Consider the following 16713-nt stretch of genomic DNA (forward strand, 5'->3'; position numbering starts at 1 on the left):
GGACATTTAACTTTGTCTTGTTTGGTATTTGATGCTTGGCTGCACAAGCGAAGATTTTGTTTTTGTTTATTCATTTATTGATAAAGTGTGTCGTGTGAGAAAAGCGGTATTGTTTATATTTTTTATTCATTTCAAATGCAAGGATTTTTTTAAACACCATTATTTTAAATTGTAACTGACACATGAATAACAGAAATTCGAATAAATCTAAAGATTGTAATGAATGCTAACATTCTCTAAGTGGTTTTTGTCACAGTAAACGAGTTTCCCAGTAGCACTTTGTGTTGTGTGTGAGGAATGATGATGGAATGGTGAAAACGGTGAAAAGAAACCAAACGATAGAAAGGCAAAATCCAATCATACAAAAACAGACCAAACGAAAGAATAATAGTGGTTCAAGAAGAACGGTGCGCTCCAATGCGAATGAAAAGAAAAGGCACAGAGAAACGAAGAGAGGGAAGAGAAAGGAGTAACTTAACTGCAAACAACACTAATATATGTATATTTGATCTGAGACATACATGCATAACATACGTGGAATGTGGACAGGAATGTACTTGAGAAACCACTGATACAGCCGAAGCACACGCGCACTTATGTTTGAAATACCAACTGTTTGATGTGAACACAAAAATTATATATATTATTTCATGATAAAACAGACAGTATATGTTTGCCAGAATAACCGTCAGCATCTTCCAAACGAATTTAATTTAAATGTGATTGCAAGTATGTTAGCGTGTGAACATAGTTTTAAAAGTTTAAAATTTATTGGTAGAAAATTTGAATAGGACAATCCAATTTAAGAAAAATGCATCACAGCCGTCGACGGAAAAAACAACGGCCAAGCTATGGGAAGCGTATAGTTGATGTGTGTCGATCGGTAAATGGGTTCGGATTCACAATATCGGGCCAACAGCCATGCATTTTATCATGTATAGTTCCAAATTCGTCTGCTGATACTGCTGGCCTTCACACTGGGGATTTTCTCATTTCAGTTAATGGTACAAATGTATCGAAACTGCCTCACGAAGTTGTTGTTCAGCTCATAAATGATTCCAATGGAACGATTCGTTTAGCTATTGCCGAAAATTACTTTTCGGATAGCTCAGATGAAGATTTGAATGTGGGGTGGCAAAATGAAAACATAAGAAGCGTCCACGAAGGACGGTCGAGACGACCAAAATATCCACATCATAAGGTCAAAATAGTGAGATCGCAACAACAAACTCGTCGAAAGCCGGAAATTGAGCAAGTACATCTATTGTCGACAGACCAAGCATCTGGAGTAGGTGGATTACCATATCCACATTCAGCGGATCATCCGGATAGTATTTCTGCATACAACATAATACATTCGGCTCATGCCAGCAACAATAGGGACATAAAAAATGTTAGTGCAATGGTTTCTACACATAAGAACGACAGCGAACCCAATTTACTGCCACTTGAATATCGTACGGTGGTTGGTTATTTGGGCACAATTGAAATGCCAAAACAAATCGGATCGAATTCAATGTTTCAAACGGTGCGAAGTTGCATTCGGAAAATGCGAAATGAAAAAAGAACACCTACCGTAGTTTTGATGCAGATTCTACCCAATTGCCTGAAGTTGTATAACTCGGTGAGATTATTTCAAAATGATAAAAAGAAAATAAACCGACACAATTGTCTGCAAATTGTGATACGAAGTTGTAAATAAGCAAATTTTTTGTTAAATTCTTTGTTAAATATTGCTTTTTGTTTCAATAGACCGATGTATTATTGGCAAAATATCCAGTCGCTCGTCTCAGCTATGTGAGCAGCAACAGTAACAGTACCAACAATACAGGCGTACCAAGTTGTGATGGTGATTTGCGCTTCTTTGGATTGGTCACTTCTTCAACGTACAATGATGGCAAAGTGTGTGATTGGGTTGCAAATAGTTCAGGTGGTGGCAGCAGTAGCAAACAACCAGAAGTTATCGTATCAAGTAGCTGCCATGTTTTTGTGATCGATTTGAAACTCATCGACCATGGCGACCATTTTACGGTAAGATTTGTATTTGTTTTATTGTTTTATTAAATTTTATTTTATTAAAAGTAATGAAATATTTTTTTATTATTTACAGCGAGCGGAACAATTCTCTATTGTCTGTACACGAGATCCCGTTACAAATTGTTGCTTAGAGTTTCCAAGCACCTCAGAGTATGTCGTGAATTTGATAAAAATAATGTACGCTTTAAATTTAGACCGACCAACACAGCAGTCTGTAGATGGGCAATGTCGTCGATCAGTGCAAAGAGTTGCCGATTGGAATGCACGTCCCCATCATTTGCGCAATCAAAGTAACAATCCAAATGGTAGACAAAATTCTCCACAGCCAAGTAACCATAGTGAAATTACCACCTCGAGTAATTCAGATTCTGGAATTGGTTTTCACAATGATTTCACGAACATTTCCGATCGCATTGTGGTGGTTGATTTTCCAAATCGCGCCAGTCATAGCCAGCAACGAGCAGCTCCACAATCACTGAATAATCCACAACAATCGATTAGGTTCGGTTCAGAAAGACCATTCCCATTTGGGACGGAATCGGTGCGAAATATTCGATCAACAATCAGCAACAATCATGCAATGACAGATGTGTCAAAACGCATTATATTTCATTCCAAATCCAGATCGTTGGACTATACATTAAATGATGAAAATCAATTGGCTGGCCCGAGCCGAAAATCACTACCAAATGCAGCAGTGCATCTTGTACGAGCTATGCCAGATCGATGCCAACCCGTACCAAAGATGCCATTGCAAGAAAACTGCATTTCAATGCCGAACTCACCAGTTAAACACGAACGATATGAAACGATTTTTGGAGCCACCGATTCGGAGAAAACCATTTCAGATCAAGCAACAGATCAACAGGACATTCTTCAATCAGATGACGTGGAAATCAAAGAATGTCGAAGCGATTCAGCAATATTATTCGCTAGATCATGCGATGACCTCATGATAACTGCCCGTGCCCATCAGTTTCCAAAAACTCGTCAAGTACAGCAGTTGCTTGCATCATTTGATGACGTTTCATTACTAGGCGAAGCTCCTCCTCCTCCATTGCCATATCGATCAAAAGTTAAAAACCCACCAAATGGCGAAGATGACAACGATGACTATGTGTTTTTGGCTCCACAAGCACCGGCACTTATGAAAAGAACCAAAAACAAAAAAGGATCTGCATCTGGTGATAAATTGAATGGTTCTAAGAGTGCCGTGGATGAAGTCCTATCATACAAGCTCCACAAAAGTCCAAAAGTGTTCGGTCCAAAGAGTCACGGAAGCGGCAAGCATTCAAATAAGGCCAAGAAAAGGCTTTCGATTGAACCAAAACCGGAATCGGACAGAAAAATGTGCTCCATTAAGGATCGCGATTTTAGTGTTTGGGGCAGCCTGCAAGACTTAGAAATGTTGAACCGTTTGGATATTGGGAATTCGTCAGACCAACGCATTTCGCGACGTGATTTTTTAGAGCCAGCCTACAGCGAACCCAATCTATTGGTGAGTTGAACAATCAAAATTAGTTCCAAAATGTTTACAAGAAACAATTTAATCAACGAATGAAATACGTCATATGTCAGGATATGAATTACGAAATAATTATTGTACTCAAGCATTTCAATGGATTTTTTTCACTGTGATTCATATCGTTATGCTTATACTGCATTCATAACTTCTGACGTAATGATAGTATATTATCACTTATTTTGGTACAAAAAAAAACAAATGGGTAAACAATTCCTACAATCATTGGTGTTACTTATGAGAATGCATACTGTACAGTGTTCGGCTTGTAAAGCATAGTACGATAAATTCATTCAGTGGAATAGGGCGTGATTCGACTTCTCTCCTCAAATTTTGTCCATATACGGATGAAAAGCTATGGGAAATCACATTTCACACGTCAGCGACTTGAATATTATTATTAATAGGATAGAAATATGTGAGATTACAATTTGGACCAACAGTAAAAGCAATTTGCGTCAAAAAAATGAAATCGACGCGATAGACCGCTGTTTAACCTTTCTCGTCAACAGTATTAAACGTATTTATTTTGATGACTGTAATAAAATTGATGACTCAATAGAATATACAATTCCGCATATCGAGCGCACGCGATAAAGTTTTAAATAGCATTTTTGCCACATTGAAAAAAAAATGGGACTGAAACACCAAAGAGGACCGACTGCGTCTCAGTTATCAAGCCTTGTTTATAAAATTAACACAGAACTTTGGAGTGTTTGTTGCTTTGTGTAGGGGCTAATTCAAAAAAGGGCGTTTTTCTTATTGTTATTGCCGAACGATTGGGAATCTGACCCAATTGATGACTAGTGAATTTGACTTAAAATGAATTTATACTCCAAATCCATGATGAATTATGTACGTGGATTACTTGCAATTGAAGAAAATGAAAAAAATGTAAGTCTTTTCGTATTTTGAATTATCTCCTATTAGATGTTTGAACAATATAAACGTTTTGAACAGTGGTCTTTCTTTGTTTCTCCATCAATGGCCTAATTGGAGCTCAAACGAAAATACAATAGTTGATGGTTGCTGTTGTAAATAATTTTTTAATTGTTTAGTTTCAAGGCTATTTTTGACCAGTAAATAACGAATTTCAAAGGCGCCAGTGGTATAAAACCTATAGCTTCGAACATCTGTACCATCCAATTAAAAGTCATGTTCATTTTTCAATAAACTCGATTTACAATTTGCATTCAATTTATGTGCATAATTGCTAACGAATCATAATCTTTTTCAACAACTATTTGACTTTGGAACGCTCTATCGATGCCACAAAACAGATGGTAAAGAAAATTTCAATATTTCAATAAATGCAATGCACGTTTTTACGAGATAAGATAATTGCACATTGGCCACAAAGAGTAACTCAATTTATTTTTCTTTTCAATTTTCAATTTTCGATAAGCGCATTTATATTTGGAATTCAATAGCCATACAAAAAGTCAGTAAGGATTTGATCTTTAGTTCCAATCATCAACAAACATTTGAATGGCACTCGCCATGCAGACACATGTCTTATTTTGAACATATGCCCACCATACATATTTTACAATTAATTGTAACGAACTTTTTGTCATTTTCTTCATCTTTCTTCCACACTGGAATTTGTTTCAATTCATTGTTCTTCCCAGTTTCTTTTATGGTATTCCGATTGCAACGGACATTTTCATACAATACCAATGTTGACGTGAGCTCGGTTTCAGTGCATTAATCCACCTGCATATGCAGCGAGACTACACTGCAGTTCGATACACTTGACCGCACACACTGTGCGTTGCACCAGCACGTTATTTAAATTACACTTTGTTCGTAAAACATCGGTTGTCGGCTTTTTCACCTTTTTTCTTTCAATTTTTTCCTGCGTTTTTTTTTCTTTCAAAATTTCCCTTTGAAAACAGTTGTAGTATTTGTGTGTCATCTTTTAAGCATCAGTATCGTCAATATGGCGATCAGTGCCGATTTAATCGTTCACCAGTGCACATCAATCGTGACTAAAAACTCAAACTTTTCCAACTTATTCATATATTACATATACGATTTCATTGCGGCTTGTTGAAATCAGAAATGTGGTGTGCCGACAAAAGAAACAGTAAACATATTTGAAAACATACAAAGTTGGTTTTAACTTGCGTTAGAAAATTAAAAAAGTAAAAATAAAACAAAAACAAGTTGATATTTATGTCAACCTATTAGAGTTGACACTGGGAAGTATCACTATGAATCATCATTTTGCGGAAAGTGATCATATCATTCAAAACAACTCATTGACGGCGTGCGAACGAACCCAATGACAAATACGTATACGTATGCATTAGCAGCTGCGATAAAGTTGGCACAGTACTTTCAGTCGATAAATCGATATTCCTGAAGTTGATACGATATTTTTTTGGATCGAGAAAAAATTGATATTGTTTTGGAAATGGTCGCACGTACAAACGATATTGAATTAGTGGTATTTTAATTATAAGTTTAAGTTTTTTGCTAATTTTCTAATCAACCCTGAGAAGAACAAATGAAAATGACGTCATTACAAAAATGTGCAACTGTTAGTGAATTTGGCCATAGGAAACTTGGACTGCAATATCAAATGGATGGAACTTTAGATCCACGACCAAGAAGAGGTCCAGATGTGAAAATAATAATTCAATCATTGAAAATGGAACCAGTTTCGAATCAAATTACAAGCGGTGCGCGTGTGATTGCTTGTAATCCCGCTAAAATGTTCAAATCTGTGATTCAACACGCTAATGACTCCGGTTCGATGGATACAAGTCTCGAGTATAAACCGTTATCGACTGCCGAGAAGAGGAATGATTTGGTATCAAACCACAAAAAAATTCCATATGTCGATGAATTACGTGAAATCTTGAAAGAAAATAAGAATCACTTGAATAAATTTAGCGGCAGCGGAACACCGTCTAAACTACCTTTCGCTAATAGGAAAAATTTACAATGGACATCTGTAGACTTGAAAACTAAACCAAAGAGCAATCCGAAAATCGTGCCAAAAATATGTGAAAAATTTATCGATACAATAAAATTGAGTAAGAAAATGCCAGCCAGTTCGACACCATACAGACAAAAACAAGACAACGAAACCATAAAAAATAATTATAAAGGTGAAACGAATTTGATGACGCCCTCAGCAGATGTTCGATTTATTGATTGTGACATCGAAACAACCGATGATGAATTTAATAGAACGTTGGTCAAGTGCTATTCGATGACGAGAGCGTCCTGTCGACGGATGTCTTCATTTAGGAAATCGTTTCGTAAACCAGATAGCAAATCAGATAATTTGATTTCAACAAGCCCAAAGTTCGAACGTCGATCTTTATTCACATCATCATTCAATGGGACTGAAAATCGTTCTTCGATTGTCTCTACCGATGAAACATCACCATTATGCCGTCAACGAAATATAAAAGTGAAAAAATCCAAGATAATCGATTTCTTTCGATCATCCAAAATAAATGTAGAGAATTCCGAATCAAAGCATCAGACTAATCTCACACAAACATGCAGCAATTTATCGCAGATGTTGGCAAAATCAGACCATTTAGATGAATTGGGTTGTGTGCCGCTACTAACAAAGGACAATATTGATTATTACGCTAGAAATGAAGAAGAACTGGATGATTGTAATGAAACAGTTGATGTGGGCAACAAATTTGAATTTTCCTTCATTTGTGAGCCATCTACATCGGATATTGGTGAAGAGGATGAATTTGAATTCTTGCCGAATAGAGAAATTGAGGCAAAATCATCGGTGGTTTCATTTTGGAATTTACCATCAATTGTTACTTGTGGAACACATCACTTGAAAAAAGAGGAAGAAACGAACTGCAATATAAATTCATCACCATTCCGACGCTCAGTCAGTGATCCCGCATTGATAAGATTGGCTACAGTTTACAATAAGAGTACCTTCGAACTAAATTGTGAAAGTGATTTCAATGATCCGTTAGACTTCTATAATTGTGCGACAGATAATATTGTAAGTGATTTAATAGCTTCTTTTTGAACATCAATTGAATCCATTTCATGTAGACTGAAAAAGAAAGATTACTCCCTCAACACATTGGGCGCCGATTGTCTGTTTCCTTTCCCATGTATTGTTAGAAACATAAACGCATACAGAACGCCAGATTAGAAATAATAAGTAGTCCATAGGAAATTTACTAAAATGTTCAACAGAGATTATAGCGTGAAATTCGATCGAAAGTGTTGTTGGATTCATATATGTATACATATGTTTTACGATTGTATTATCTCATACATTTGCTACGTCGGATAGATGTACATATGTCATCACAGCTATTGGTTCTTGAGTCATATAAACGCAAAAATACCGAACCAAAAAAAAAGTCTTCAGTGTTAAACTTTCGCTGCTGGGTGTGATGTAAATTTAAAGAAATCTCGAGCTAAAATTAGGCAAAATTATATGTTCCAAACTGGAAATCCATTCGAAAGCTTCACTTGATTGGGCAATAAATGAAAACTTGTTGGTTCACTAGTTATCATCATTTATATGCCCATTGATTTGTTGGCTCGACGCAAAATTTGCATACGCATTTCAGTGAATGAACACATTGCCCTGAATGTGTGCCTGCATAATGCCATGCAAATGTATAACGTGAGCAATTGAATATTCGATGAAAGCAAACGAGTGTTTATAACTAACTATGAAGTTGGTAGCATGTGTGTGTGAATAGACGGCAAACACAACACACCAAACACCAAACACACAAATGGAGATTTAAAAGTGAAAATAGCAATAATAAAGTCGATTGTTTTGCCTTTTACTCTATACTTCATTTATTTAAGCAGCTTCGTTGCAAACGCATGCAAAATCAAGTTATTCACATGTGTTGCGATCATATACGATTATGCATGATCATATACGATCTTCATCCACATGTTTTGGTCTTGCTTGCACTCAAGCAAAGAAATGAATCAGTTGAGCCGCTTTAATGCATATGTGTGCCAGTTTAATCTGCTCATTGAGTATCCAAAAAGGAATATTCGCATTTAGTTCTTCGCTGTTGTGTTAGCACACTTGAAACTAACATCAACCAAAAACATACACACATATAAACAATTGATCGTGCAGAGCGCAGTAGAAAAAATCACATGAATACTTTGCTAAATTTCAACGCGAGTGAAAGAGATAATCGAGAAAATGTGCGGAATGGGAAAAATTTGTGTGCTATTGTATGTGTTTGGTTAAAACTGTATGAGGGCCCTACTCAAACCAAAGATACTTAGTTCAGTTTAGTTTCGAAGCGAGAGTGGTTTCAATCACAGTCCGCGATAAATAATTTGTTTGATTGTATTTTTGTCCCTTCTTTTTGTCATTAAATTGGAATGAATGAGTATTTTTTAAGTACAATCAACCGCAAGTTAAGCAACCATCAAAGTGAATTCCTATCAAATGTAATTAGCCGTGTTCTAGTTTGAGTTTTAGTTTATTTTGAAGCCCCTACGTCATAATTCAATCGAATCCATCAATATACATATGCAAACATATAAAGCCAGAGTTTCATGTGACTGTTCACCATAAGCGATATTGTTATGATCGTCGAATTTTGTAGCAGAGAAGTTAAAAAATGGCTTTGAGCTGGAGAATGTGTCAGTTGCAAATGGTGAAAAACCAAAAAATATGAAAACAGATTTCATGTGCTAACTAAAATGAAATTAGAGCCACGAAGTGATGAGAAAAAATGTTTTGGAAAGTTTAATAACCATACACAATTAAGTTCAATTGTGAGAAACACTTCCAACATACGCGTAATAATTGGTGTATCAGTATGAAAACTCTCTTCCTTAAATGAATACAACGAACGATTTTTCATTCCAACTCAAAAATCCTTCACCGTTCGTTGACTTAATTTCTTCGGTTTTATTATTTTATTCATCGAAAATTTCTCTCTCTTTTCTTGGTCTACTCAACGCGTTGTTTGTTCAGCGTTTCACCAATTTTATAATTCATTAGTTTGGCGATTTTGTAAGAATCAGTGTTATTTTTACGAGTTGGCAAACCACATATGGATTGAACAGAAGTTGGCACTTCACGCAACTTGAAACCATTTTATTTTTATCATGACGCCGTTTTCTAATCGAACAATATAATAATTATTATAACTTATTTGCTTGTGTGTGTTTGATGATATTATTATTATTATGTTTGAATTATATTGTTTCGGATTACATTTAAAAACTGAAGTTGATGATTGCTGCTCGAATCGTAATTGTTAATCGAAAAATGTTTTGTTTTCAATCAAAATGGTATTCCCTTTTCACAGAGAAAATAAATCATTATAAATCACATACTGATGCAATATTCAATGCGAAACCGAAAGCAATAATACCCGATAAAGTTGAAGATTGTGAATTCCAACATGAAAAAATTTCTGCTTGGTTTTGTTATAGACGAATTTTTTTGTTTACTCTTGCATTATTTTGCAATTAAAAAGAAAACTTATAATCAAACGACATTCATCGGCACAAAATCAGAAAAAAAATATTTGTTTTGTTTCATAGTATACAATATGGTATGCAAAACAGAGAAAAATCAATAAACTCGAAAGCGGAATGAAAAATGTTTATCATTACAAAACGATATAAACGAATTGAATGCATACTTTGGCAAAAATTTATTATGAATTTCCCAACAGATCATCGAATGATAAGTTGCAAAAATATCACATGCATCATTTCAATTCTCACAAAAATGAATCTTGTGCATTCATCGGCTCAACATCGATATATTTTCGGCGAAGAGTGATCGAATCGCGTTTGATTTCCAACAAAGAATAAACAGAACAATAGAAGAACACTCAATTACTATAATTAGCCATGTTCTACATTTAGATCATCTTAATGGCGGGAAGAGCAACAGACATTCATTCACAAGGCAAAGGCGTTGAACCGAAAACAGTACATGAAAATTGGGGTCTTTTTTCGAAGGCATGAGAATTGAGTATACTTTACAAAACGAATGGTCTTGAAAATACATTGAGTTATTCCGACAGTTCAGTCATGTTGCGCACATATTCAAGTGTTTTAAATTTGATGGTTCGGCAACAGTGGAATGCTTTGATTTTTTCCATATGTATTTCTTCATTTATTTTTATAAAGAAGATGGAAACACAAGTAGAAAATAGTAGTTGAATGGCCGCTTTGCATTGTGATTAAATGGAACGAATTTATTTAGTGGCTTTATAATCTCTTTTCTTCATCATTATTTATAACTACTGGATTTTTCTCAATTCTGTGTGTGAACTGTCCGCGCGTATTCTTTCTTTCCCGAATTAAAAATATCTGAACGCAATTTCTAATACATTAACTGTTTATTGCTGTATTATTGCCATCAACATTGCATGTAAATTTGCATGATCGTCAAGGCCCGACACAATTTTTCTGGTTGAGTTTTCCCTATTTCATTTTAGTACATATTGGGAGCAACGACTGCATTTTCTTTGGATTATAATTTGTTTTCCAATCTTAAATGAATTTTTTTACATTGAATTGAACTTGGGGAGACCGATGAAATGAACAAATTATTTAACAAAATGTCCCATTGCAATATTCGTGATATGAACTAATTTTAGATGCGCTGACATTGCAAATCGCCAGACCAACTATAAATATGCATTCAATTTTAGTAAGACATGTAAGAAGTGTGTGACACATACTGTGTGATGTACACGCCTTCATTCATAGTCAATAGATTTAAACATATTTACATGAATAAAATATTTCGTTTTATTCTTTTCGTCTGACGCTGAAAACTTCTCTGTTTTTATGTTTGTCGTTGGCTAATTTCTGTTGAACAACATAATTTGTTCGTATTTAATTAAAATGTACGATGAACGAATGGAAGAAGAAATCGGGTGCAAAAATTTGAAAACCGTATGAATGAATGCATAGGAGATGTGATGGAATGAAGGCGACAGCAGTCAACATCGAATCAGCTTCAATAAAATTATTTAAAAAATGCACAGAGTTTACAAACGCAATGGGCTTACAAGCGACGAATGAAATCGGATGGAATTAATCGGGAAAGTACTAGATTAGTATAAATAATGCAATCTAGTACAAAAATAATCCGAGAATTCACAATAATTCTATGCATCTATGCATTTTAATATGAATAAATAATGAGGAAATATGGTCAAGTAAATAACGCTTGCGAGAATTTGAATGCCTTAAAAACAAAGTGGCTAGATAGTAGATGAGCTATTTGCGTTTACAGTGCAAAACTATCAAATGAAAATTTGAAGTTGATCGTGCGGAATTCGGCAAAAATAACAATGAAAAATTGAATGAGTTGAAATTGAATCCTATGGAGTAGGTGATCCTGACCTAGTCCAACATCTGAAGAACATTCTTGAAGTAAAATCAATCAATACGTATTCCCGTAAAGATTGAGTACTTTGCCACTTTGGTTTTAAGACATTCAAATACACGCAAGTGATTTTTACTTGACCATATTTCAAGGGGGAAATCACTCAAAAGTAATACCAAATAGAAAAGTAATACCTCAGTTATTTCTAATAATACCTCTGGTATTACTTTTGATATTTCTATGAAAAAAGTAATACCGAAAAAAAGTAATATCCAAGTAATACCAAGTAATAATGATCAATAGAAGTAATACACCTGGTATTACTTTTGATTTGTACGGAAAGTAATACCAAGTAATACCATTTATGTAAAAGTAATACCTAAGAGTGATTTGCCCCTCGCATATTTCGTCTTTATTTAGTCATATTGTGCAAAGCATTATTGAGTATTCTCAAGTGCGTATGTTGTTCCATGCCAATATGTTTACTTCATCAGTCATCTCTACGGCTCAAAATATGCAACATTATCTAAAACGAATCACTGCTCAAGTCAGCATAAAAAATTGGATTTATAGTACAGCTTAATTTATCACGTTCTAACATACCATGCAAATCTCACTTCAATACACACATCCGAACCAAATGTAGTCAATGTGCATTACCGAATATGGAACAAGCTAGTGGAAAATAATTCAATCGACACCAAAAATGTCATTCGGATTCATTCCTTCCAAAAATGATAACTTCGTTAGTTGAATGCGGGCAATTCGACACTGCGCCTTCTTGAGAGTTCTCATATAAATGAGCCCAGAAGCGCCAACTGGTGCAAGAACATGTAATAGAACCGTTGTATACCAATAGTATTCAGACGCTTACACGTTGGGTATACTGTTATTGACTGTTTTGAATAGTAGTTCTTTCACATAAAAACATAAAAATCTGCTCGCATTACACTGATATCTCTCTTATTCCATTGATATTTTTTCCAAAAGAGAAAAAAAAATATTTCAAGCCTCAATTGCACAGCATATCACTATTAGAATCATTGTGTCGACATGAATCAATCAATAAACAAACCAAAACAAACACAAACCACACAATGAAATACCACGTTTGTATAAATATAGCAATCACTTGAAGAGAAAAACTCAAAAAAACATGTTTCAATAAAAAACAATATTCTAATATTTTAGAAAATATAAAATTAAATGAAATTTTTGTGTTTTCACGTGTTTTCATCAACATGAATAACTGCGACAAATGTCACTTCATGTTGTCATTGAAACAATCGGAACGTGGAACGTCAACAAATGAACTGACATTTGTTCGTAATTCTTAAGTTACTCTTGTGTTAACAAGATTAAATTCTTGCATTGAAAAAAAAAATATTCGCGCTTTTTAATAAAAATAAACTCAAAATATTTCTTGAGAACAGAAAACCGCTCAATAAGCAATTGACACATGTATATATTTGTATACAAGTCTTTGAATTTGACGTACGTTGTGCTTGTAGTACTTGTTCTTGCACCAGTTGGCGTTGACGTAAGAAGGCATAGCGTCGGGGCAATTTGAATATTACACCATACACTTGTGGTACAACTGGTTTTGTTGGTTGCATAGATGAGTAAATAGATTGTGTTCATGTAACACCCATAAACTTTATCTGATTATACGGATTTTGAGTTTCTGACACAACGTCTCTGCCCTTGAGCTTCTGAAACTGTTTTCTTTTACTATAAAACGATGGTGGGCACTGAAATTTTTTTTAAACATTTTTGTCGAATATTTTAATATTCTTATCAATTCGTTACTGAAACTAGGAAATGTAAAATATTTCTTTGTACATGGGAAATGTGCGAAATGCACTTACTGTTATCGAAAGTTATTCCAAGCGCCATATTTGCTGATGGTTGAATTATTCAAAGACATGGTGCAATCTACAAGTATGAAACATTTTTCCATGTTTACCTTCATAAAAATATCAAAACAAGATTTCCCTACATGTGTAAACGACGGTACAATTACATAAACCAAACCACATCAAATAGTCACAGTTGCTCTTCGACATTGTTCTTATGAAATCATATTTTTTGGGGGATTACATTATCTTTGTAGTGATAGTGCAGCTCTTATCGTTTAGTTCAGTTTATACTAATCGCAATTCAAATACGCTACGTTTTACAGAGCACATAAAAAGATGTAAATTTATCGTCGAAAGAACAAAACAACAGGCATGCATTTTTTTTGTCTATCTTTCTCCTTATTGTACTCTCTTCTCCACTATATTCGGTCTCATTCATACGTCTATACTTGTCAGCTATTTGCTATTGCATTTGACTCTGAACTCACTGATCGACAACAAAATTCATACAAACTATAAACATAAGCCACAAACATTTCGGCCGCTATACAGGAGAACAGTCATATAGAATTTTTTGAGCATATGTCGGGCCAGTGCACATTGAACTCTGGTATGGTGCGGACCGTCTGAACAAAGTTCGTTCACTGTTTGTTCGAGGAGAAACATTAACGATTGCTGTACGTGTGTGTATGTGTGTGTTATTTTTTTAAGTGCTGCATATAGATTACGTACTTTTGATTCTCATAGACAAAATGGAATACATATGAGTTGAGTAAAATAGTGAAATCAAAACAGTGTTTGGGTGAATAGAAATGGAATTGAAATTAAAATTTGTCGACCAATCAAAACAGATACAAACAATAATTTTATTGGCACATATTAACGACGGATGTGTCAGAATATGTAATGAGATTGTATTCATTCTATCAATGATAAACTGAGTTTGCACACGAACACAAATGTGTATTCATGTTTTGAGTCGGCTGTCCAATTTATTTGCTGATATATTTAATCGTGTGAACCGAGAAAATAACATCACATTCGTTAATGGACATTATGGCGTGATGGGATTGTTGAAGTGGAACATTTTCACTTTATATTTAGCCGTAGAATCAAAATCAATTTAGATGTTAAAAACATTGTTCACTCCATCAACGCAAAAACAATCAGTTGCAGCGATGATGGTCACATCTCACGACATCAACTTTGTAATGGGCTTCATCAAAGAGGAGGAAATGTTCTCATCATCAAATGCATCGATATCAACTACAGATACAACAAGGCCAATAGCCAATGTAAGCTAGAACAAACATTAACTACTTCTATCAAGACAGCATGAAAATATGTGAACACTCTTATTTGGAAAGTAGAAAACATATAAGTATATTGACCAAAATCTATTTCCAATCTGAACGCACAAATATAATGTCAATTTTGATCCAAACCGATTATAAAGTCCAAAAATAGATATGGATTAGACATTGTAAAAATATAGTGTTTTATCTAAAAAATTGACGACATTTTTGTCAGAAATGAGCCCACACACATCACAAAACCATCATAAATATTGAATTATTATTCAACAAGATTCATTTCAAACTGCCATAAAGATGAGATTCCGAGTTGTGTGTATTCAAATGGTATTCGACTTGTTAGTGTGATGGAATGTTCCGTATAATGGCAAACCTAACAAAACCATATAAAACCGTCAGCTTGAATGAACTTGTCCAATAAATTGACCCCTATGATTGTCAACTTAACTTCATGAAAGCAACGAACTGAATAGCAAATAAAAACGTTGATTAAATTATCGATTTGATGCGTCTATCAGCGACCAACAATCTCAATATTCGGATTGAGTTTTATGATTATTTGTCTCTTTCAATCTGGTTTGTTCTTTGTTGCAATTTAATCTCCTACACACATGGTATACTCTATATAGCCAATTTTCACTGCTTCCAAGTTTCGAACGCCTTCAGAACATATACTATCATAATCGAATAAAGCTAGGCGTTTATGTTCTGTTAGTTTTTGTATTTTAAATTCACTGCTGAAACGTTACCATTCAACAAACGTACACATTAGCAGTTTTCGTGAATGTTTAGTTACAAAAATGGATAAAAATATCAACTGTTGAAAAACGATGTGAATGTTTCACTTGTGAAGTTATTTTACGGGTGCTCATTCAAGCATGAGCAAATATACTTCTATGGCGATCTTAGAGCACCTGCTGTGCCGATAATAAATAATACAGTTTAGTTGGCTTTGTGTGCATCGATGACACGAATGAAATAGAAGCAGAAAACCACGTTGCTTGAAAAATATCGACTCACAATTTGCTTAAACCGCAAACCGTAACGTTCACAGACACACACCACGCATGTCCATTTGATTTGAATTGAACAAAAACGCATGCAAAATTGAAAACGCTAGTTCCACTAGCAAGCATGTACTTAGTACCGTGTTGCCTCAAGCAAACAATTGTTTCTCGTGCATTTTGATTATGCAAAAAAAAATCCATCTAATTTGATTACGTGCCCCGAATAAATACGAGAAAAGTTTTCAAACGAAATCATTCAACAATGTTTTTCACACTTTCTTTATTGGATGAATGAAACGAATAATTCAATTTTGTTTCGATTTCAAAATCAACACTGAAACGCACGAGAACAACGAATAGAAGAAAACATGAGTTTAGTGTGTAACCGTAACTGTCATGCTTTTTGCATGACCAAATTACGACGACAAAAGGTTATTTCAATAGAAACTTTATCAATAAAAAAAATTCTAATAGAAATTCCACAAAAATGCATATCGAGGCTGGAAGTATTGAAGCGACTTTGAACTTTCTGAATGTCACATGACTGTAATTAGGAATTTTATTGGTGGATTTGTTCGTTTCTTTTTTTTGTTTTCAAGTTCATTGCAAATATGGATCGAACGAA

General features: G+C 34.6%; 1 protein-coding gene across 2 annotated transcripts in view; it reads left to right on the forward strand.

The window, feature by feature from the left end:
• Positions 1 to 16713, forward strand: part of LOC129568367 (regulator of G-protein signaling loco) — a 21001-nt gene continuing 4288 nt past the window's right edge. The window contains exons 1-5 of one of the 2 annotated variants that reach the window (XM_055446097.1): positions 1 to 106; positions 257 to 729; positions 792 to 1624; positions 1753 to 2031; positions 2111 to 3535. In XM_055446097.1, coding sequence (XP_055302072.1) covers positions 651 to 729; positions 792 to 1624; positions 1753 to 2031; positions 2111 to 3535 — 2616 coding nt within the window. In that variant the 5' untranslated portion in view covers positions 1 to 106; positions 257 to 650. Of the gene's footprint in view, positions 107 to 256; positions 730 to 778; positions 1625 to 1752; positions 2032 to 2110; positions 3536 to 16713 lie in introns of both variants that reach the window. The other variant, XM_055446098.1, reaches the window with a different exon arrangement.

This window comes from Sitodiplosis mosellana, unplaced genomic scaffold, assembly GCF_009176505.1.
Source record: "Sitodiplosis mosellana isolate CC-2019 unplaced genomic scaffold, AAFC_SMos_1.0 Smas_scaffold_18, whole genome shotgun sequence".
NCBI classification, from domain to species: domain Eukaryota; kingdom Metazoa; phylum Arthropoda; class Insecta; order Diptera; family Cecidomyiidae; genus Sitodiplosis; species Sitodiplosis mosellana.